Raw genomic sequence first — 22,456 nt, 5'->3', positions numbered from 1 at the left:
TCAGGAAAGACCAGCAGTGGCGGCAGAAGTGGTGGACGTCTCTGAGGAGACCATAATCGGAGGCTGTTCTCACCTCCAAATTTCTAACCACAGTTGACAATAGATTGGAGGAGATTGTAGAGTGAATGACTGACCGTTGCTGTGCGTGCTCACCCCGCCCGCCCCGTAAGCATCGCCCCTCACTGTTCACAAAACCCAAGGCCAACTTTATTAGCATTTTTGCACACTGATTAAATGGTCCTCAGAGCAACCCTGAGATGCAGGCTGGCGCTGGCCTTCCTGTTTTTCAGGGAGGGGACAGGACACCCCCTGGCCTCCTACCACCGTCACCCCGCAGCTGGGTTGACGACTTTTCCCAGGAAGAGTAGGCTCTGGGTGGTCACCTCCCAAAACAGCACCAGGAAAGGTCGGTTGAAATGGGCGTGTGGGGCCGACGTTGCGTTCAGAGACTGGGGCTGGGAGAGGAGGCCGGAGGCCACACCTGCCTCTGTTCCCCGCTCACTCACATCCACTGCCGCCTTGTGTGACACCTAGAAGGAGAGAAGAGGAGCAGAGACAGCATCGGGGCAGGGCGTTTCCAGGGGCTGATGCCACCTCACGCGACACAAGGGAGATGGAAGCGGAGTCACCCCGTTCAGGTCCCACCTTCCCAGGCAGCACTCCAACCTTTATTTCATTTCCCGCCCCGTCCCAGTTTCTCCGCCTCCATCATTTCCTGGGGAGTCACCCTGACCGTGCTGTTTGTTCTTTGAAGGGGAGACAGATGGGCCTGAACAGGGCTGAAGGCTACCTGAGAATGCACCAGGCTGCAAAAACCCAACAGCGACTTTTGGGGGCATTTCCCAAGCACCTGGGTGCACGTGGCACAGACCCAAGGACATTTTCTGCTACGAGCTGCATTTGCCCTCTCTTAGCCTCAGTTTTCTCATCTTTAAAATAGCTTGCTCACCTATTTGGCTTTATTTATTTATTTTTTATTGGAGTATAGTTGCTTTACAATATTGTGTTAGTTTATACCATACAGCAAAGTGAATCAGCCATATGTATACATATATCCCAATTAGATTAGGAGCTCCAAAAAAAAAGCACTCGCATTTTAGAGATATGATGAAAGGTGCTCCCAGCTTAAAAAAGATTTGCAGTTTAGAATGTTGCAATTGATGGATCAAGGTCCTTATTTGATAGGGCAAGTATGATTATAAATTAGAGAAACTTTTTAAAAATGGTTCTGAAGAACCTAGGGGCAGGACAGGAATAAAGACGCAGATGTAGAGAATGGATTTGAGGACACGGGGAGGGGGAAGGGTAAGCTGGGATGAAGTGAGAGAGTGGCATGGACATATATACACTACCAAATGTAAAATCATAGCTAGTGGGAAGCAGCCGCATAGCACAGGGAGATCAGCTCGGTGTTTTGTGACCACCTAGAGGGGTGGGATAGGGAGGGTGGGAGGGAGGGAGGCGCAAGAAGGAGGAGATATGGGGCCATGTGTATATGTATAGCTGATTCACTTCGTTACACAGCAGAAACTAACACACCATTGTAAAGCAGTTATACTCCAATAAATATGTTAAAAAATAAAATTAAAAAAAAATTTTTTTTTAAAACATGAAAAGAAAAATGGTTCGCTCAGACTGAATCAATGGTTTTCAAAATAAGCTCAGTGAAACCAGGTTGTGTGATGTGCCGAGGCCTCCACTGGGCTCCATGAAAAGAATTCTGTTTTTTTAAAACCTCATTTTCACACAACTCCTTAGGAAGGATTCTGAGGCTTTAACTAAAAAAAGTTGAAAAACATTGGTGTTCACAGTCTCTTTCATTTCCATAAAGGTCTATGAAGAGATAAATCTAACATCTGAGGTCACTGTGGAAGAAATTCTGTAAAAAACTAAACTATTTCTTTTTGTTTACCTTCTCCACAGAGGGTGCACATGCGCATACACACACACGCACGCACACACACACACACACACACACACACACACACACACAAGACCACATCCCTGTTCCTTGGTTTCACATTCCAAATCTCAGCTGGTCTTTCCCAAATAAAAGAGAGTAAACTTTCCTTATGAAATTTCTAATAAAGACCCAACTGATAATGACTCTATCTTAGGAAGATGATGGAAGAACAGAGAAGTATCTTTTATTGCCTTCCCTCCTGTGGAAAATTGCATTATTATTCTCAAGTATGAACTCTCCCTTCCTGTAGGATCTCATCAGCCCTCGCCCATGCCTTGTGGCTTACAGTACCTCCTGCAGGAGAACACGAGCCCACCCCATTGACGGTGGTCTTGACTGTGGGACTTGCTTTAGCCAATGACTTGTGAGTGGCCTTGACAGAGACCACACGTAAGGAGAAGTGTTAAGAGATATAGCACATTATCTCTGCTTTTTTCCCACTGCTATAAGAATGGTATGTCCCAAATAGGAGCTTCTCCTTTGACCTACATTCTAGAAGGAAGAAAACATGAGAAGTAGATCTGTAGCCAGATGGTAGTGACACACCTCTGACATGTCATATGGCCAGGTAATAAATCTCTGTGATGAAAAGGCACTGAGATTTGGGGATCATTTGTTATTGCAGCAAAACTGATGGATATCCTTTCTGTTCATGCCCACTACTCTCTACAGCTATAACAAAGGCAGATAGAGTCTCACTACCTGCCCTCGGAGGAAGTTTAAGGGATAAAAACAAAGCTAGTCCCACACCTGGGGAAACTCTGGCTCTGTGGATGACCCTGAATGTGTGTCTACTCTATTCAAGACTCCATCCTTGCTTTGAAGAATATAAAGGTCTAGAAGAAGGGGGTGGGGATGGAAAGGGAGAGGCTTATGAAAAGAAGCCTTAAAGATTGTGATATTAAAAAGCCAGAATAGAAAAAGGGGGGAACTTGACTTTCAAATGCACCTCATGTCAAAGGAGAAAAGACACCCAACCTCTGCCAATACACATCCACACTCACCACCTTACCCTGGAGATAGTTCTGTTGAGCTGCCCAGTGATTCCTGAGAAGTCAGCTTCTAAGTTGAATAAGCTGGTGAGACCAATATGGGGGAGTATCTCTTCCAGGTTATATGTTCCAGAAATGGAAAACCTTGGCAAATGCAAATCCAACAGGCTGGGGAGAGAATCAGACGGAGAAGCACTGCTGTCTCGTTATCTGTGCTGGTTTTGACATGTCTGGGGGCAGCCTGAGCTTTGGGAAGGAGATGTGCTTCTCAGAGTGTGGGAACCAGTCTTCTCATGACACTACCTGCTATGCCAGGACATTCCACAACCCAGAGCTTCCTTCTCTTCAGACCTCACAGAGAGTCTGTGTCTGGATCTGAGAAGACTCCTGGCATAGCCATAGGTCTTCATCTTTGTCACATTTCTGGAGGGCTTTCTAGGTGCCAGACATTGGATTACAAGGCTTCACTGATCGAAGCCATGTAATAACCATGGAAGTTAAGTACGGTTAACATTATCCCACCTCCATATCCAATTCATCAGCAAGCTCTGTTGGCTCAGATTCTGAACTATATCCTAAATCCATCTACTGGCAATCCCCTAATAGAAGGTACACCATCTCTAACCTGTCTGAGCTTCACGGCCTGTTGAAGATCTGATGAGAGACCATGCATGTACAGTGTGGGCACAAATCAATAGACTAACTGTCCCTCCTGTTATTGTCATGTCTTTGCCATCAGATTGCCATATTCCTTGTGCTACATTCACAAGTTTCTTGTGACCCATGGAAAAGCTGTCCCTTTCTTCCTGGGATTATTCTCCTCCGGAATTATTGTCTGACAGTTGCCATGACACCCGCAAGCTTGCTTATTTAATAGCCAGCTTGGAAACTTCTGCCTCAAATGAATTCAGATTAGAGATGCTAATTCAGGTTAGAGCATCTTTACCGGAAATGTTTTAATTAAAACAGAGGCACTCTTAAGAAATACCCACTGTTCTGTGGGGGTCATAATTATTCTTAATAATTGTCCTTGATCTGATTTGTTGCCTACACTTAACTACCTTCTGGTAGTAAATTATTATTTGGAGAAAAAGAGAAGAGCAAAGGCAGAAAGATGTCTGGGAGGGGATAAGAATGATTAATGCCTGGTGAGCACTTCTCCTGCACCAGGTACCAATTTCATATTCTATACATATTAACTCGATTAATCCTCCAACCAACCAATGTGGTGGTTATCATGGCCCCATTTTACATGTGAGGAAATTCAAGGCCTGAAGAGCAAGAATTGCCCAAGACCACGCAGTTGGTTAGCTGGTAGGGCAGTGAGCCAAGCCAGGGCTTAGGGTCTTGCAACTGGAGCTGATCAAGGCCTGCTCGAGTTCTTGAACAAAGTCCTTGCACTCTGGCATTTACCTGGGGAGGAGCAGTTGATCCCACTTCCTCAGGGTCTCTGGCTGCAGGGCAGCCTCTACCTGAGCCATCTTTCCCGGGTCAGGGAGGATCAGCAGGGCCAGGGCGTTTCCACTGTATTCCATCTGGAGGACGGTGCAGGCCACCTCCTGGTCGTAGAGGAACCTGTGCATTTCCTTTTGGTGCATCATGGGGATGCGGAGAGAGGTCCTCTCATCCACAAAGAAGCTCTCTTGCTTCGGGGTCTGGTAGCGATTCAAAGGATGCTTCCACTTGGCTTAGAACAAAAAACCCACAAAACCATGAGAACACACTCTAAGAGAGGAAGTCTAGGCAGACATGCACTAAGCCACACTGGTCAGAGATGCAGAATCTGCTACAGCCTTGTCCCCGTGTGCAGTATCTCGTCTCTTTCTACTTATAATCTCCACTGACAACCACCTCCTGACAGCACCGATCTTGGTGACAGGGAGAGGGGCTGGTTCATCCTGTCCCTCACGCCCACTTCCAAGTGACCAGGTACTGCTGATTCTGCCTCCAAAGCCACACCTTGATTTGAGACCACTGTCTTACTTTGAACCATCTCACTAAGCTAACTTGTCTCTGTTCTTCCACCCTTATTCTCATTTCCCAAATTGTAGCCAGACTGAACTTTCTACAACAGGTATGTCACTGCACTGCTTTGAACGTTTTGGTGATTTGGGGATCCTAAGATAAAGTCTAGGGTTCTCAACACAGCCCCTGATTACTTTTTTTATTACAACTCTCAGCACTCCCACCTAGGCATTCCACTATTGTGTTCTATGCTCCAGTCCAACAAAATTTGTTTCTTGAAAGTCAATGGTAGCTCTTTTCCTTGGACCTTTCCTCACCTTTGGAGAATCAAAGATGATTCAGACTCAGACCGTAATGGTTGAACCCATGGATGTGAGGGATACACACCAACCCTAGGATAGCGGTAGCCTCTGGGGGGGGGATGGAAGGAGGAAAATGGGACCAAGGGATGATTAAAAAGGAATTGAACTGTATCTGCAATATTACATTTTTTAAAAAAAATAAAAATCTGAAGTAAATAGTAAAAATGTTAATATTTGCTAATTCTTGGTGGGAGGGAGTGCATGGTGGATTCTGTCATTCTCTGCATATCTCTGTAGGTTTGAAATAGGCAATAATATAAAAAATAAAATATTTCTCTAAAAAAATGAAGTATTAATAGAAAAGTGAGATTGAGTGTCAGTGGTATTAAAAATCAGGATAAAACTAGAATAGGAAAAACATGGCAAGAGAAATCAAATATTGATAAATTAAGAAGTAGCCCTATAAGAACATTATTTAAATATACAGAGGCAACTTTCAGAAGAAACAGCTACAGGCTTCTAGATAGGTGCCTTTTAGGGGCGGGGCTGGGGATGGAGGAGCCGGAGGCAGCCCTCACCTTTGAAGAACATGTAATTCAAGAGAACCATGAGCGTGTCTTGGGTGAGCTCCTCCAGGAAGTCCACGACCTGCCCATACGTTTGCTTCTTCACGAAGTCATTTATCTGCCTCCTAGTTGTATTAGAGTCCGTGAAATTGACAGAAAAAGCGAAAGCCCGGTACAGCTCCCTGATGTTGCCCAAAAAGTGCTGCTGAGGCTTCAGCTGCTTGTCCAGGAACAGGGAGTTGCCTACTTTCAGTTCAAGTTTGGGGCTGGGCAGGTCAAGGGTGTGGATGAGGCTCTGGAAGCCCCGGTGGATGTCAGCTTCTGGGGTCTCCGTGAGGTTGAAGCCGAGACCTTCCAGGATCTGAGCTGGAGTGTCAGCTTGCACCCCCAGAGAGAGCAGGGCCAGGGTGCTGGAGATGCTCACCGGGGAGAAGAAGATGTTTCCTGAGGTTTCTGCTGCCAGCTGTTTATATAGACGCAAAGCGAAGTTGGTAATTGTGGGTGTGATTTTGCGGTAGGCCGGGAGGGCTTCCGAGAGCTGGCCACGGGGAGCTTCAGGCACCCCCAGGCTCTTATCTCCGCGGGCAGGAAAGGGTTGCCAGTAGACAGAGGCCAGGATCCCCGCTCCCAGCAGCCACTGCCACGCTGGTCCCATCCTCTAAAAACAAGATGGTGAACACATCATTCTCCTTCATAAGTAGCTTCACAGTGCTTCACACTTACATTCGTCAGGGAATTTACATTTACATTTACGTTCGGCAAACCTCCCATCCAAACTGGATCCCACAGAGGTGTCAGGCGGGGTATTGTAGAGCAGGGGTCCCCACCCCCTGGGCCGCACAGCAAGAGGGGAGCGGCGGGAAAGCAAGTAAAGCTTCATCTGCCGCTCCCCATTGCCTGCGTTACCGCCTGGACTATCGCTCCGCAAACTCCGTCCATGGAAAAATTGTCTTCCACGAAACCGGTACCTGGTGCCAAAAAGTTTGAGGACCTGCTACAGAGGGTGAGGCAGCGATGAGCCAGCGGGCTCCAGATTCTTTCCCTCAGGCTAGAGTCAGAGCAGCGGCCTCTTGTCTGCTTTACATATTGATTTGCCTGTAAGATTTTGCTGAGAAAAGGACTCTGGGCTATTAAAAAAAGAACTTCTGTGGTCTTTTCTGCCTGCATTCCTCCCTGCATCTATCTTTCCTCCCTCTCTTCCTTCCTTCCTTCCTCCCTCCCTTCCTTCCTTCCTTCCTTCCTTCTTTTTCTTTTATCTTTCTCCTTTCCAGTCATTCTTTCAATCACTTGTTAACTTTCAAAGACTGGGGCAACCCTCAATACTATGGAACGAATGGTCAGGACACTGTGACACAAGTGATGTTGGGCTTCCCCTGCACCTAGGTGTTGCCAGTAACTAGAATCTTGCTGACTGGAGGGGAGAGGATGATGTGTGGAACTCCTAGGCCAGGCTCTCCCAGAAAGAGGAATGCCCTCTACTTTTCTGGTCTCCATTCGCTGGAGTGTGGATACGACGATCAGCCCTGGGGACCTTGCAGGTGGGCGCAGCTCATGAGGAATGAGGGATGGCAAAGCCGCAGGATGGATGGAGCCTGAGGGTGGGGAAGAGACAAGAAAGATCTACTGTGTCTCCATCAAACCTGCTATTTCGAGTACCTCTTATCACGTGCAAGGGCTGAAACCTGTATCTTAGTTGATGGAGAGTTTAAGGAAAGATATCTGTTAAATTGTACCCCCCATCCCACAAATTCATATGTTGAAGTCCTAATCCCCAGCATGTCAGAGTGTGATCTTGTTTCGAAATAGCATCATTGAGATATAACTAGTTAATATGAGGTTAATATGGGCCCTAATCTAATATGACTGGTGTTTTTATAAAAAGGGGAAATTGGACACAGACATACACACAAGGAGAAGGAGATGTAAACATGACGGCAGAAATCAATCAGGGTGATGCTCTACAAGCCACGGGACACCAAAGATTGCCAGCAAACCCCCAGCAGCCAAGAGAGAGGCCTGGAACAGACTGTCCCTCAGAGCCTTAGAAGGAACCAGCCCTGCCAACGCCTTGATCTTGGACATCTAGTCCTCAGAGCTGTGAGAATCTGTTCCTGTTGTTTAAGCTGGGTGGAAGTTTGTTATGGGAGCCCTAGGAAACAAATGCAGTAACTCCTGTGCTTTAAGTTATAAAATGTGCCAGAAGAGCCTTCGTGTCAACCGAGGGGTTCAAAGTGCTTCAGGGTTGGGAGCGAAGCTCCAGCTCAAGGTGAAGCTGCCGTGTAGACAATGTGCTTGTCACACACACGTCCCCACGTGCACACACTCGGACCCCCCCATCCCCCGCCTTGCTGTCCTCCGTAAGGAGTCTCGTCCCCTCGCTCCCTTCAAAACTGACCCTTCTGTTGTCCCATTGCCACAGCGGCTGCCCACAGCTGATCACCCCATCCTTGTTGCTCATCTGTCCTGATAAATGTTGTGTCTTAATCAGCACCTTTAATACCTTTTTCCCAAACCAATGATCTCTGGGTCGCTTACATATTTTTGTAGATGATTTATAGCACCTGGTGCTCTAAATACCCAACCAAACCCCCAAGGCCAGTTGTCAGGAGGGACGAATCTAGCCACGTTATCGATTACGTTGAAACACATTTGCTGGTCAAAGTACTGCAGGCAGCTTCCCAACGCCACGTCCTACCCCCTCCAGCACAGCTTGCTGTAGGCCCGCTTCATTTCTGTTCATATTGGGAAGCAGAACAACTTAAAAATTGGTCTGCTCCTGGGGAAGATTAGAAGTACAGCTGTAATAAAACTATTTCCAGTTTATTCTTCTTACCCCAATGAACTCACCACCATTTTCTACCTACTGAACCCCCAGGATACCCAACTTGCAGAGGATCTATTTCCCAGAGGACTGAATTGTAAGTCAGGGGGTCTGGGTTTGAATCAAGGCTCTGCAGTTAAATCACTGGGTGATACAATGTAAAGGAAGCTCTCTGAACTGCAGTGTGTTATTTGTAAAATGCAAATGACAATGCCTACCTCCTGGGGGTGGGGTTGCTTGTGGATTATAAGGCGTAATATATATATAGCACGTAGCACATAGGAAGTACGCAGTGTTAATTTTCACTCCTTTCTACTGAGGCTGGATATAGTTACACCCAATTTATTCCTTTATTCCTTTTCCAGAAAGATCCCAGAGGAAAATTAAGAACTCCATAATTAATTATAATATCCCTATTTATTATTTCTTTTATGGTAGGGATATTAGCTATATTGTATCATTGGTTCCCGGACAGATTTGTTCTCAAATGCAGGGGGAGGGATGTGTGTGAAGCGGGGATAGTATTTGGATCATCTCAAAGTCTGGAGAAGGAGGTGCTATTATTGGAGTTTAATGGGAGAGAGAAAACACTCGAAATGCTAGAATAGTCACAGCCAAAGAAGAAGGGTCCGTCCCAAATGCCAGCAGTGCCCCAGTGGAGAAAAACTTGCTTAATTTCTTTAAATTGAATCCTTACGAGAACCTTAAGACCTTGGTAATATTATCCCTGGAGAGAAACACCTATTAAGGAGAGAAACACATATTAAGTGGCAGGGGCATGATTCAAATTCCAGACCAGGTCCCTGCATCATCACCCTTTCATATAACAGAGTTTCCAGTAAAGTTGCTGCAAAAACTTTATCATTTTGTTTTGGGTTGTATTGTTCCGTTTTCTTGTCTAACTTTTTGAGGAATACTGGGAATTTCTCAAAAAATTTAAAGGCCAAGCTATCCATAAAATGTTATTTAAAACCTGAAGTTCCTACTTCAAGCCTTAGAAGGAGTACATCATCACTTTTTTCCTTTAGGGGACTCAGTTCTCCCATTTATTCTGCCAAAGTGAGAGAGAGAGAGAGAGAGAGAGAGAGAGAGAGAGAGAGAGAGCTGCCACCCCGGCCTTCATTTCAGACACAAGCGTGGTACTCACAGCAAGGTCCCTGGGCTGGGGGCCCTGGGTCTTCAGCGCTGCATCACCTCCTACCCACAGGAAAATAGTGTTTGAAGGTCATGGCAGCCTAGTCAATATTTGTCAGGTCAATTCCTGGAACCGGTATGAAAACAGGAAGTGACCTTTTCTTCAAAGTTTCTGCCCTGCCAGCCTGTCCTATAAAGCAAATCGTGACTCTGGACCCAGCGTGGTTTGAGGATGTTCTCATGTTGGAGGTGGCAGCAGGGGGTCGTGATGCGGAGGCTGCTGATCCATTACCTGTGTTTGGTGTATTCCAGGCAGTTTTCTTTATGAACCACTCTCACAATAGAATGTGAAACATTAACTATACCTACAGTGGTGATCATTTCACAGTATCTGTAAATCAAACCGTCATGCTGTATACCTTTAACTTATACAGTGATGGATGTCAATTATTTCTCAGTAAAACTGGGACCATTAAAGAATGCGAGAGGCATGATTCTCTCTACTTTACAAATGGGAAGCTGAGGCCCAGCGAGGTCTGTAACTCGTTCGCTCAGTAAGTGGGTGGTGGAGCCATCCATCCTCAGAAGACAGATCTGACCCCCCGGATGAGGCCTTCACTACAACACTAAACCGTTCCGGTATTTTACTGATGCTTTAAATGAATATGATCCATGTACAGGAAAAAAAAGACTGGAAGGAAATTCAGAGAATGGAGCAAAATTTTCTCTCCCGCCGTATCAAAAGCTTTGTAAAGTGGGATCATTGATTTTTTTTTTTTTTTTTTTTTTTGCAGTACGCGGGCCTCTCACTGCTGTGGCCCCTCCCGTTGTGGAGCACAGGCTCCGGACGCACAGGCTCAGCGGCCATGGCTCACGGGCCCAGCCGCTCCGCGGCATGTGGGATCTTCCCGGACCGGGGCACGAACCCGTGTCCCCTGCATCGGCAGGCGGACTCTCAACCACTGCACCACCAGGGAAGCCTGATCATTGATTTTTGTTTACCTAAGATCTAGAACCAAGCGTGGAACTAAATGAATATTTTTTATGAGTGAGTCTTTTAGTGATGGAATTGGGTAATTTTTATGTTCTTTGTGGATTTTTGTCTTCTCTTAATTTCTCAAAAAGAGCATGTATTTTATTTTTAACAAAAAACAATAAAACCTTGTTAAAAAGTAGAATTATTTAATTGTACACGTAAAGCAAAATAAAAGCTCGTTCAGGTCGGCACAGTGGTTCCAATCAAAAGGCACTTTTAAAACATAAAGGCTCCTAGGATACTGAATCTGATGCTATGATAGGGTGGGGCTGGAGGTACCTCTGGCCTGTCTGGTGTGCTGAAGCCCCAGATGGAGAGCAGAAGGTACTCACAGTAGGACCCAACAGGTGTGTGCTGGAAAGGTGAAAGCCAAGGACACTTTGGCCAGGCACTGATGGAGTCTGGTACACCCACTGATGTTTGAGACGCTACCCCTGGGTCTAGAACAGTGCCGAGAACTTTCTGGGTGCTTTATAAAGACACATTTGCAGTATGAATAAACAAAAAATTGAAGTACACGGCCAGAGTTCCTTTCTCACCTAAGAGGAATCCAATTCACTCTTGGCTTGCACATAAATTACTTGGCTCTTTACAATCGTGTGTCACATGCTAGGGAAGAAGAAACAATCCCGGGAGACCCACGTTTTGGAATCGATTACAGACCCCGCCACAGTAGAGACCCTCACAGAGCTGTGGTGGGAATGAAACGTTTGTACATGGGCAACGTTTATGCAGTGCCTGGCCCAGAGCAAGGAGAGAGAGAGGGATTTTAAGGAATTGGTTCACGCACGTGATTATGGAGGATGGCAAGTCCAAAGTCTACAGAGTAGCCTATCAGCCTGGAGACCCAAGAAGAGTGGATGTTGCAGGTCAAGTCCTAAGGCTGCCTGCTGGTAGAATTCCTTCGCGTTCAGGGGAGGTCAGTCTTTGTTCTATTCAGGCCATCAACTTATGGAAGGCAGCCTGCTTTACCCAAAGCCCACCAATTTAAATGTTAATCATTCCCCTAAACACCCCCACCAAAACATCCGGAAGAATGTTCGACCACGTATGTGGGCACTGTGGCCCAGGCAAGTTGACACATAAAATTATCACACATGTCATGTGTTAGTAGGAAAGAGGATTGAGTACCACCTCCTTGGGTTGCTTGGTTTCCTTCCTGGAGTGCAAACCTTTGACCTTGACGCACAGATACCTCACCTGTGTGTCCAATCTCAGAGTCAAAGGGCAGGAAAATGTGCCCTTACACATATGAAAGTAAACTCCTCTCACCGTCAACCTTGGAATCACACCAGCTCACTGCTGCAGTCATAGAAAAAGCCCACCCTGGCCTCTAGTGAAGACACCGCATTTGTGGCACCAAAGTTTGTGAGATGGCACAGCTCGCCATGAGCTTGGGCAGGTGGGCTTGGTTAAGTCTGCAGAGTTGACCTGGGTGCCGACTGCGTCTCAGTCGTTTCCCGGGCTTTTTCCTATATGTGCCAATAATCTTCTTGTTTCACGTGCCACTGCCTACCTCCCTTTAGCGTGTGGGACACTGGACCCTCAATATCCTCCATGGATACCCTCTACTAAATGGGTCCAGGCCCCCAACATCCTCACGAGCACCTTCCCCCTCTGCTTCTGCCGTGGATCTGCTTGGAGATAAGACATACACAAGCATGGATCTCTAGCCCTTCCTCCCTCTGGTTATGCTGTTGACTCACTTCCTGCACGTTTTCTAGAACAATCCACTTTACTGTTCCTCTCTCGAGTTAGCTTCCTTATTGAGCTACTTCTCCAAGCTGCTCTTGTGGCCCATCCCCAGGCCTCTCCTTTCTTGGAGCTTGGGTTGTAAGTGGTGATGCAAGTGACAAGCTCTTTTCTTGGGCGTTTGAGCATCCTTGTTAAAGGAATGGACGTTTTAGCCCTGAAGTGACTCCTTTGGTAGTGGATGGAGTTCCTTCAGGGTCACGTTGTTCCCAGAAGAGAATACTTGGGTTGTGTCCTAAACCCCACCACAGAGGGACTTTCATGGTTTGGGGTGACCAGCCCTCTCTCATCCAGTCCAAGGCTCCTGGGTCTAATTGTGGGCCCCCAGGTAGCTCTGGCTTGGTCATGTCATCACATGGCTCTGCAGTCAGTCCCCCCTGCCCCATCTTTGGCCTCCAATCTCATTCTCGGCCTTGTGTTTTCAGCACTGAGCCTGCGCTCTACCAGAAGAGTTTTATTTCACCCTCTGTCCTAGTCTGCTGCAGTTACTGCTCTGAACTAGCCCACCCAGGCAAGGTCCCGCCTCTTGGGTATCACTCTTGGGTCAGCCTGTTTGGCCAGTGTCTTTGCCAGCTGTGCCCATGGCCTCTGGATCTGACTTCCCTAGTCAAATGTCTGGTTTCCATCAGACTCCATGATCCCTCCCATATGCCCAAGGCAAGTCATGGCCAGCCAGCTAGTTCCCAAGTCCCAGCCTCTCAAACACACACACACATACACACACACACACACACACACACACACACACACACACACACACACACTCCTGTTTTCCCCTCATCAGTTTTAGTTCGTTTCCAGTAGGGGGCAATAATAACTCCCTCATAGAGGGTTGTTGTAAAGATGAAAAGAGACTAGAGCATGGGGCAGAGAAGATGCTGCCAACATATCTGGGATCCTCTGCTTCTCCGGGTATCCCCATTTCCCCCTGGAGCTGGGTGAACACATGGAAGCCCACCGAGGTGTCCTTGGGTACCAACCCTCTTCCCAGCCTCCTCTCTGCTGTGGGACCTGCCTCTGCCTGCAGCTGCCTGGGGGGGTTAGTACAGCTCCTCTTGTACAGATGAGATGACAGGCTCTGGTTGCCAGCTGGACAGGAAGCAAGGCTGATGAGACAGCCACCGACGGAAACAGCTCCCCCGCACCTGCTCACCGCCCTCAGAATTGCTTCCCTGCCTATGTCAGCCTTCTTCCAGGACAGAGGTGCCCCAGCCAAATGTGTCTGGCAGGCCCTCAACCTGCTTCTTATCTTGCTCTGTTCTTGGACAGAAGACCAGCAGTGGCCCTCCCCACTCCATTCCCAGACCACACTTGTCAGTCTCAGCATTTTGATGCACAGGGTGGTGAATTGTATTCATTTTATTCATGACCAGCTAAGTTCCTGCGCAGCACAGCCTGGCCCCTCTACTCAGTTTTGGGGTTTAAGACTTTGCCCACAAAGAGGTCTCTTTGAGTCATCTGATCCTCCACAAACAGCAAGAAGGGTCTATTGAACTTCACGACCACAGGGTCCTCCTTCGTGTCCACGGGGACCTTCCACACGTCCGCGTCCTTGGCTGGATCCGTGATTAAGCCATGCTCGCTCACCTCTATCTCAGCTTGATGCACGGCCTGGGAGAGACAGTTTCCTTCTCAGCTCTGGGAGTGAACTCACCTGGCTGGCTGGAGAGCAAGCCGGGGCGGTGTGCCCAGCTATCTCCTGTGGTCAAGATCAGGGAGGCAGCTTCCCTCCATGGCCGATGGCAGGCGGAGGAAAGCTGACTTCCATTCCTAGAAAACCACCCTCAGCTCCCAGCAGCTGGGTTCACCATTGAAGGCCAGACGTCCCCGAGTGGGGTTGATACTAGGGTTGGTAATTGTTGAGTTCAGACATTTTCAGTGCAGGGCAGACAGCTCAAGTTGTTAACAGGTTTAAAAGGGAGGAAAGGGGAATAAAACACAGAGGAAGGCTGGGTGGTCTGTAGGCTTAGAAAAAAATCCCATAGAACGACTGAGAGATAGTCATTTCCAACACTTTCAAGAAGAATGTGATAGAAACTACTAGGGGGCTAGTTGTTCTTGTCTCCATCCATGCAAGGACAATTTAACCTCCGTGTAAAAGTGCTTGTGCCGGAACATGCATGTTGGCCTCCCTGATCTGCAAGAGGCCCTGCTGGGGAACGTGGCCATGGCATTGCTTGCATTACTGGTGATGGATTCAACATCTCTCAAACCCAGCCCAACAACCAGCACTCAGTGCACACCTGCCGGGTGGGTTCTGTTTGAATTGGACACGGTAAGTAGTGCTTACACCCACTGGGCCACAGGAAGCATGGCGTCCCCTCGGGGTCCCAACCCTGGGAACTCCATCCAGTGTCTGTGAGTGACAGGTTCATCATCTCCCAATTAAAGAACAGGACCCCTGCCCTGTCCCGACCCCCAAGGTCATTGGGAGACTCGAGCAAGAGAAACTATGAAAAAGTGCTTTGTAATTTGTCAGGGGCTGTATCACGGGGAGGGACTGTGTTTGCTATTTTTGTCCTGGGCAAAGTCCTCAAAGTATCCTGGCCCCTATGGCGGCCACAGAGCAGCCAGCCAGTTAGTGACCTTGGTGGAGTCATTGGAGGGCAGCCCCTGTGCCCACCGGGATGGGTAAAACTATCTCATAAATAAATGTTCCCCGGCATCTGGATGTCTAACTGGCACCTCAAGTTTAGAGAGCCAGTCTCTGTCTGCTCCCCCAAACCACTCCTGCTCCATCTTTCCTGCCTCAGGCATTGGCTCCATCGTTTCCCAGGCTCCAGCTTACAAGCCCGACTCTTCCCTCCCTGCTCCCCAGCTCTGTCTTCAAAAGGCACACAGAGCCTTCTCACCACAGCTAACCCTCCCTCGAAGGCCCCATCCATCCTCCATTACCTCTCACCTGGGTTACCCGCCAAACTTCCTAATGGGTCCCCCTCTTCCTCCAGGGCCATTGCCTGTTCTCCGCGCGGCAAGAAGTGGTCTTTTGTAAAACATATGTCAGCTCATGTCAGCCTCGGTGGTCTCCCATGTCAGTCAGAATAAACCCCCGTCCTGTCCAGGGCCTGGGACACCTACATGACCTGGCCCTGCCTGACTTCTGCCCTCACTTCCTACCAGGCTCCATCTTACTCAGCACTCTAACTGCCTGGGCCTTCTTGGGGTTCCTCAGAAATTTCAAGTTCACATTCCCTTAGGATACACTTGCTCTCTTTGTCTGGAACACATGTCCCAGGTATTTGCTCCCTTCTCTCTCCTGCCCTTCATTCAGGCCTTGGCATAAAGGCCAACCCAGGCCTTCTCAAGCCTGCTCACTGCACCCCAACATGCCGTTCCCAGTTTCTCTGCTTTCCTTTCTTCACAGGAAGTATCACTGGGGGACGTAATACATATCTGTCTGTTGGCGTGCTCACTGCCTACCCCGTCAATAGAATGGAACGGCTACGAGAGTAAGGTGTTGTCTGGCTGGCTCACGACTTCACCCTCAGTGCCTCCAGTGCTTGATGCAATTACTTTTGAGTGAGTGAATAACGAAAGAACCCCCAAAGCCCAGGGACCCAGTCAGATAAGAGTTATAACTGCTGTATAAAAAAAAAAAGTTTCTCAATCAGGACTGTGGTGGATAAAACAGAGACTCTAGAAATTACCCCACTCACCTCCAAAATAGATAGAGAAGACTTCTTTGTGATGCTCTGGGTGGCCGCTGTTGTAGTAGACACATCTTTGACGTCAATCTTGGGAAGCAGATGTTTTAAGTTTATCTTGGAGGAGATCTTGAACTTGGGCAAAACTAAGTGCACCAATCTGTTGAGAATGAAAACGACAAGGAAGCTGAACAATGTCCCTCTCCTGGAGTCTAGCGGAAACACCTTGCTTAGGTTGAAAGACCTCTTCCGAGTGAAAAGGTAACAGAAGTGTTTGTTCTGAAGTGCTGGGTTGGGGAGAGATTAAAGATGCCGGAGTATGAGCTGCAATGTTGAATTTCCAAGCAAACTGCTTACTCAAAATACACCTTGCTATTCAAATGATTCCCTTCACAGGCTCTCTATGCAAGAGAAGATGAGGGTCAGCCCAAGAGCATCCAGCCCTGAGTCCCTCCAACCCTTCTGGAAGCAGGGGTTTAATTTGGGCAATGACCCTAAATGTGGTGAGGGAGATGGAGGGCATGAGGTCCCCATGCTGCAGGTAGAGCAGAGGGAGTTTCCACAGGAGAGGAAGCTCCAGCCTGGATGATAAGCTTTCGAACAGAGAGGAGGACTCTTCCCTCTATAGACTAGCCACTCTGTGACTAAGGGAGAGTATCAGAGTGCGTAGCGCCAGCCCTCCCACCCAACATTTTAGACTATGTCAGTGCGGTGTTGAGCTTCTGATGGGCTAGCAACCCATTCAGTTGGGTCTCTCTACTGCTCTACCCCCTCTGTCCCAACCAGGAACGTTGTGGTAGGCACAACCATGGCAGAAGATGGCAGACCCCCTCTGCCGTGGCCCTCAACTGTAGGAGTAAACGCTGTTGAGAGATTTCTTCCCAATCTACACACTTACTGCCTGAAGACTGTCTCCCCAACCCTGCCGCTCAGATCAGTGGGCCATTGAAAGTCATGATTTCACTATTTAATGTACCCACATTTGATGGGACCTTGGTGAATAGCATACCCAAGCTCGGTTAGTTCAATGCTCCCTTCCAGGAATATGCAGCGGGAATCGAAAGATACTCAGTTCAGTGTGGGGAGGAGCATTTGATTGAATGAAAGAGAGCCATGCCTGTCTACAGTGGTCTCAGCTTGAAATTTACCTGCGCAGGCTCCTCCCCTGACCGTCATAACTAATGAAGAGCCCTAATTAATACTTCACAACTGAATTCGCCGATGTCACCCTACTCATTATCTCCTTAGCTTTTACTACAGTTTGAAATTGTGTATTTGTTAGTTGACTTTCTACCTCTTCCACCAGACCGAAAATTCCACGATAGTAGGGAAGTGTTTGGCTAACCATTATATTCCCAGCACCAAGCAGTTTCTCGCATACAATAGGTGCTCAGAAAATATTTTTTGGGTGAGTGGATCATGGGCTAACATGTGTGTGAAAAGCTGGCTTGCTGAGCTAGAGAGATTAGAAGCAAGGACTAGTGACACCAAGAGAGATGGGGCTCTGGGTGCCCTTGTAGTCCCTTGTTCCAATCCCTCATGAGACCCGGCTGTGTATATTCCCTGGGGTTCCGTGAAATTCCCATGTATCTTTCCAATAAAGTCCTCTCTTTACCCATCCTGAGCTTGTATGAAGTGGGTTTCTGATGCTGTACATGTGACAAAAAGAACCATAATTAACAGTTTAAGGGGCTTCTGGCTGGTAAGGGGACTCAGGCTGCTATTCTTTCTGTTTGGTTTGTTTCATTTTCTACAAATATGCTAGGAAATAACCAGATGCCAAACTCCCCCCCCCCCACCCACAATAAGGCTTTTACATAGAGGAAGCGAGGGCTGAGCAAAAATGCAATGCAATAGCATGTCCCTCCTGAACAGGATACCTGAAGCCACTGGCTTTCTGGAGTCTAGCTCGCTTAGCAGTTATCTCTTTTAGAGCCAAGTGGAACTGTCCTGCATCTGGGAGCACAAGAATGAGGGACACATTTCCTTTGTAGGGCATCTTCACCATCGTAGCAAGCAGCTCCTCGGAGCGGCTGTAAACCATCCGTTCTGTCTTCCTCATCATGTCCACCTGCACTTTGGTGTTTTCATCCACAAAGAAGTCCTCCTTCTGCGTGAGGTTGCTCTGAAAAGCTCTTTCCCAAATGCCTGGGGGAATCAGGAAGGAAAAAGTCAAAGAGTGATCTGGCGGAAAACCATCATCACCCCCAGGTTCGGGGACCCCAGAGGTCATCAGCTTGGGAAGGAAGCAGTCTATTGTTGGTGATACCTTGACCATAGTGAACAGAATATTTAAAATTCTAGACTGGTGCAAAGGAAAGAAAAGCTAACGCATGATTTTCAAAGATATTCACCATAGAATTTCTTTAAATCTGTATTTCTCAAAGGATGTTTACCAAAATACCTGCCTCTGGAACTATTACACCAAGAAAGGATTCTGTCATCAAATAATTTAGGAAACATTGACCACAGCGACCCTTCTTTGAAAACTCCCACTGCATTTGAGTGTATTAAGAGTTCAAAGAAGTCCTATGGTAAAGAAATCTGTTTAAAATTTATGTAACTTATTCCAGGAGGGAAATTTTTCATCAGAAAGACACACACCTGCGCATACATGCACACCCCTGCGTGACATCCTACTTTAGCTAATGCACTTCCCCAGTGGATTTTAAAAAAGATTCAAGGTACACACCAGTTAAAAAATGCATGTCACCCAGAATGACGGCCATCTAGTTTGGTCTGGAAAATCTCTGCAAGTGTTAGCCTTGCTTCTGATTCTATAGCCAGGCTTACGGTCCTCTCTGTTCTGTTTTTACAACTTGCCTTCTAAAGTGTGATATAGATAAAGCTTTTAAGAGGGAATCATGCCCGAGAGTTCTCTGAAGCATCCAGAGACTTGATCCCTCCAAGATCATTTGTGGAGCACTTTCTATGTCCCAGGCACCTAGTCTGGAACTGTGAGTCCAAATATGAATAATGGTCCCAGTAGCCTGAGCAAGCATCCTGTGCTGGGAAGCATTGTTTTTATGAACACTTCCTTCACTTATCATGTAAAGAACAAACAATCTGCATGTCCTGGTAGGAACCCTGTTTAATCCACAACAGTTTATCCATTGATTGACTCATTCAAATCTGAAATTTCTTGAGCTCAAAAAATGTGCCAGGTACCATACTAAGAACTGAGGTTATAGCAGTGAATAAAACAGAGGACCTGTGTCCTCATGGCATTTACTTTCTAAGGGGGATACAGAGAGAAAAGCAATCCCCCACTGTAAATGGTTAAAAGTGTGATGAGCATTAGGAAAGATGCAAGCAAAGAGCTGAGTGCTGGCATGGGAGCACTTCCTCTGAAAGACCAGGGAAGGCCTTCTTGAGGAGGGAGCATTGAGGCTGAGGTTTAAAAGAAGAGGGTGCTCCATCTGGCAAAGAAGGGGAGGAAGAACATTCCTAGGGAAGGAACATCATGGACTAAGACAGGAAAAAGCAGGATGCATTTAAGGAAGAAGGGAAGGTCTTTGTGGGCAAAGCATAACAATGAGAGGGATAGTGATGGGGAGACACTGGAGGGATCAGCAGGGCTCAAAGCACGCACAGCTGGCTCTGGGTGGGATTGCATTCCAAGTGCATCAGGACGCTATGGAAGGGCTTCAGATGGGGGAATGATGTGATTTATGTTTTAAGAAAATTGTTCTGGTCTTTTAATGGAGAAGGGATTGGAGGCAGGCATGAATGGAAACATAATAATTAGACAGCTGGGGCAAGTCATCTAGGCAAGAGATAGTGGTGGCCTTGGCTACAAATGTGGTAGACCAGATGGTGAGAAGCGAACACACTCCAGATCAGCTCTGCAGGCAGAATCCATAGGACTTACTGTGTTCTTGAATCTGGAGGCTGGAGGGGAGCTTTTGTCAGGAGAAGGTGGGTGAATGGCACTGTGATTCTCTGAGGTGAGCAGATGCTGGGCGTGGTTGGGGGGATTGTGTTCGAGGGTCTGTGAAACATCCCCAAAGAGATATCAGTAGGCAGGTGAGTATTAAAGTCTGGATCTCAGAAGAGGTGGTCCAGGCTGCATCTAGAGTGCGGGGAATAGTCCGAGTACAGATGGTGTTTGAGGTCGTGAGCTCAGGTGAGGCAGGAGACAGTTGTAGAAGTCAGAAGAGGAGAAACCAGCCAAGGGGACAAAAGAGGCATGAGCTATGGGGTAAGAGGAAAGTAGAGGGAGTCCTTGGGCAGGGAGGATGGACGGGGACCTGCCCTGAGGAAGGGGAGGGGACAAGCTCTCCTTCACTGTGACCAGAGGGGAGAGTGAGAGGAGAGGTGTGTGAGCCTTGGGCAGCGCATGGAGGACATCCTGTCAGAACTGCTTTCTTGTCCCCATTCGGGCAGGAGGCAAGGCCATTGACTGAGAGTCCATGGCGGAAGGAGACTGGTAATGCTAAGTGGAGGAAGAGGGTATAAATAGATGCCAGCGAGCGGTAACTCAGAGCCCACCTGAAGAAACAAGGGCCACGTCAAGATCTGTGACCTGGAATTTAAACTGCTAGTTTAGACACCTGGTGTGTGATCCTGAATTCAACAATGGACAAAACTTCGAAAAGCATCTCATCTCACGCTGATCTGACCTTACAAAACAAGTGAATTAGCCAATGCTCCTGCCTCTGCAAAAAGATTTCTTTTTCCCTTTTTTACCAGCAAGAGTCATTGCCTTTATACTCCAAAATATCTTAAGCACGGCAAACAAGATGACTGAGAAGATTAAGAGGAGAAATACTGAAAAATGCTAGACAACACAATGATATCAAAGTCCATTTAAAAAGTTTTGGATCTACTGGTTTCTGGGAAAATGGGATATACTGACAAAATTTTTTTTTTCCTGACTTAAATCTTTTAGGAAACACAGGGGCAAAGTTTACCCCAAATGAGAATTCATGCATTTAATAAACCTCACCTTTGAAGAGAACATAGTTGACAAGACATAGGACAGTCTGAGGGTCCAGGTGGGTGATTAAGTCTTTGATTTTCTTATGTATCTTTTCAGCCACATAGTGATTGATGGCCTTCTTGGTTTTTTCTGTATCTTTAAGGTCAATCGTCTGGATGTCCACTTCATGTACTCTGTCTATCTGCTGCAGAAACATCTGGTTGATCTTCCTGTTGTTATCGATAAAGAGAACATCCTTGTGCTTCAGTTGCTCTTGCTTCACTAGCTCATTCCACGTCTGGACAAGATGCTTGTCCTTGTCTAACACTTGGATTTTTCTGAGGTCAAGTCCCAGGTCCTCAATGAGGTTGGTGCGCGTTGTGGATTTGATCCCCAGGGAGAGGGTGACCAGGGCGATGGAGATGGCCACAGGGGAGAAGATGATATTCTTTCTGGGATCCTCAATTATCAAAGCCTTGAATAATTTTTGGGCAAACGCCTTATGGCCAGCTTCTGTCTTCTGGGAGAGAGATGGAATTTTCTTTAATAAGACTAGGTTGATATTCTTTTGGGAGTCTTGCTGCTTTTCACAGAAGATGCTATTAAAAAGGCCACAGAGGATGAGGACCAGAGACAGCACCAGATGTATTTTCCTGTGGGACATTTCTGCAACAATCCAGAGCTGTTATTGGAAGGAAGAGGTATACGGGTGAATATTCTATGGAACGTGTTCTCAATGCTGAGGGGATTGAAAAAGGCTCATTCTTACCTGGGTGCAGTTCACAGGGGTGGGGTTGCTATTTGTCCTTAATTGAAGGATCCTAGCTAAGTCTAACAAGGAAAGTCTAATGAGTATTCTGGAACATGACTTCAGACAAATTAAAGGTAAGTGACCTGATTAACAGGGATTCAGTTCTGCCCCTAGCCTACGCTGCAAGTGGGTCTTCTCCAACCACACTGGGGTTTCTTCTATCCTTTTTGCTTGCTCTTCTTCTTCTTTGTTTTTTTTTAATACAGAGGTCATGACAAAAATCCTGAAAAGTGTGGAAAGGAAAGAAACAAGAGGAGAGAGAGAGCACAGATTGCAGCTTCAAACATCTGCAGAGATCTGGCCAGAAATACCCACGTGGAAAGACAGCCAGTGTAATGCAATAAGGTGTGCTGGGGACTATGGAAAATGGGTCATCGTGGCCAGGCTGAAGAGGCAGGTGTCACTCAGCTCCAGCTGTGATTAGTGGCAGTGCTGGGTCAGTGGTGCCGGATTTTTTTGTTTCTGAAGCATCTAGAAATCCATGTTTTTACATGAAAATTCAATCTTGCCAAAAGCAACTTGCTCATAGCAGCTGGCCCAGATGCAACC

At 47.2% G+C, this 22,456-nt stretch overlaps 2 protein-coding genes across 2 annotated transcripts; both read right to left on the bottom strand.

Annotated features, from left to right (window-relative positions):
- Nucleotides 1–326: 326 nt before the first annotated feature.
- LOC307182838 (serpin A11-like) lies at nucleotides 327–6,576 on the bottom strand (the record flags this gene model as incomplete). Its single annotated transcript, XM_079914429.1, has 4 exons — nucleotides 5,801–6,576; nucleotides 4,369–4,642; nucleotides 2,976–3,123; nucleotides 327–530 (listed from the first exon to the last, which is right to left on the bottom strand). The coding sequence occupies exons 1-4, from the start codon at nucleotides 6,441–6,443 to the stop codon at nucleotides 327–329; spliced, it is 1,269 nt and encodes a 422-aa protein (XP_079770555.1). The 5' UTR covers nucleotides 6,444–6,576.
- Nucleotides 6,577–13,935: 7,359 nt separating this feature from the next.
- LOC307181899 (uteroferrin-associated basic protein 2-like) lies at nucleotides 13,936–21,760 on the bottom strand (the record flags this gene model as incomplete). Its single annotated transcript, XM_079912792.1, has 5 exons — nucleotides 13,936–14,087; nucleotides 14,186–14,193; nucleotides 16,111–16,335; nucleotides 18,056–18,323; nucleotides 21,124–21,760. 5 exons carry the CDS (start codon nucleotides 21,758–21,760, stop codon nucleotides 13,936–13,938), a joined length of 1,290 nt encoding a protein of 429 aa, XP_079768918.1.
- Nucleotides 21,761–22,456: the final 696 nt, after the last annotated feature.

This window comes from Stenella coeruleoalba (assembly GCF_951394435.1).
Source record: "Stenella coeruleoalba genome assembly, chromosome: 2".
Classification (NCBI taxonomy): domain Eukaryota; kingdom Metazoa; phylum Chordata; class Mammalia; order Artiodactyla; family Delphinidae; genus Stenella; species Stenella coeruleoalba.
The sequence above is the reverse complement of the archived record's forward strand: the minus strand, read 5'-3'. Positions and strand labels throughout refer to the sequence as shown.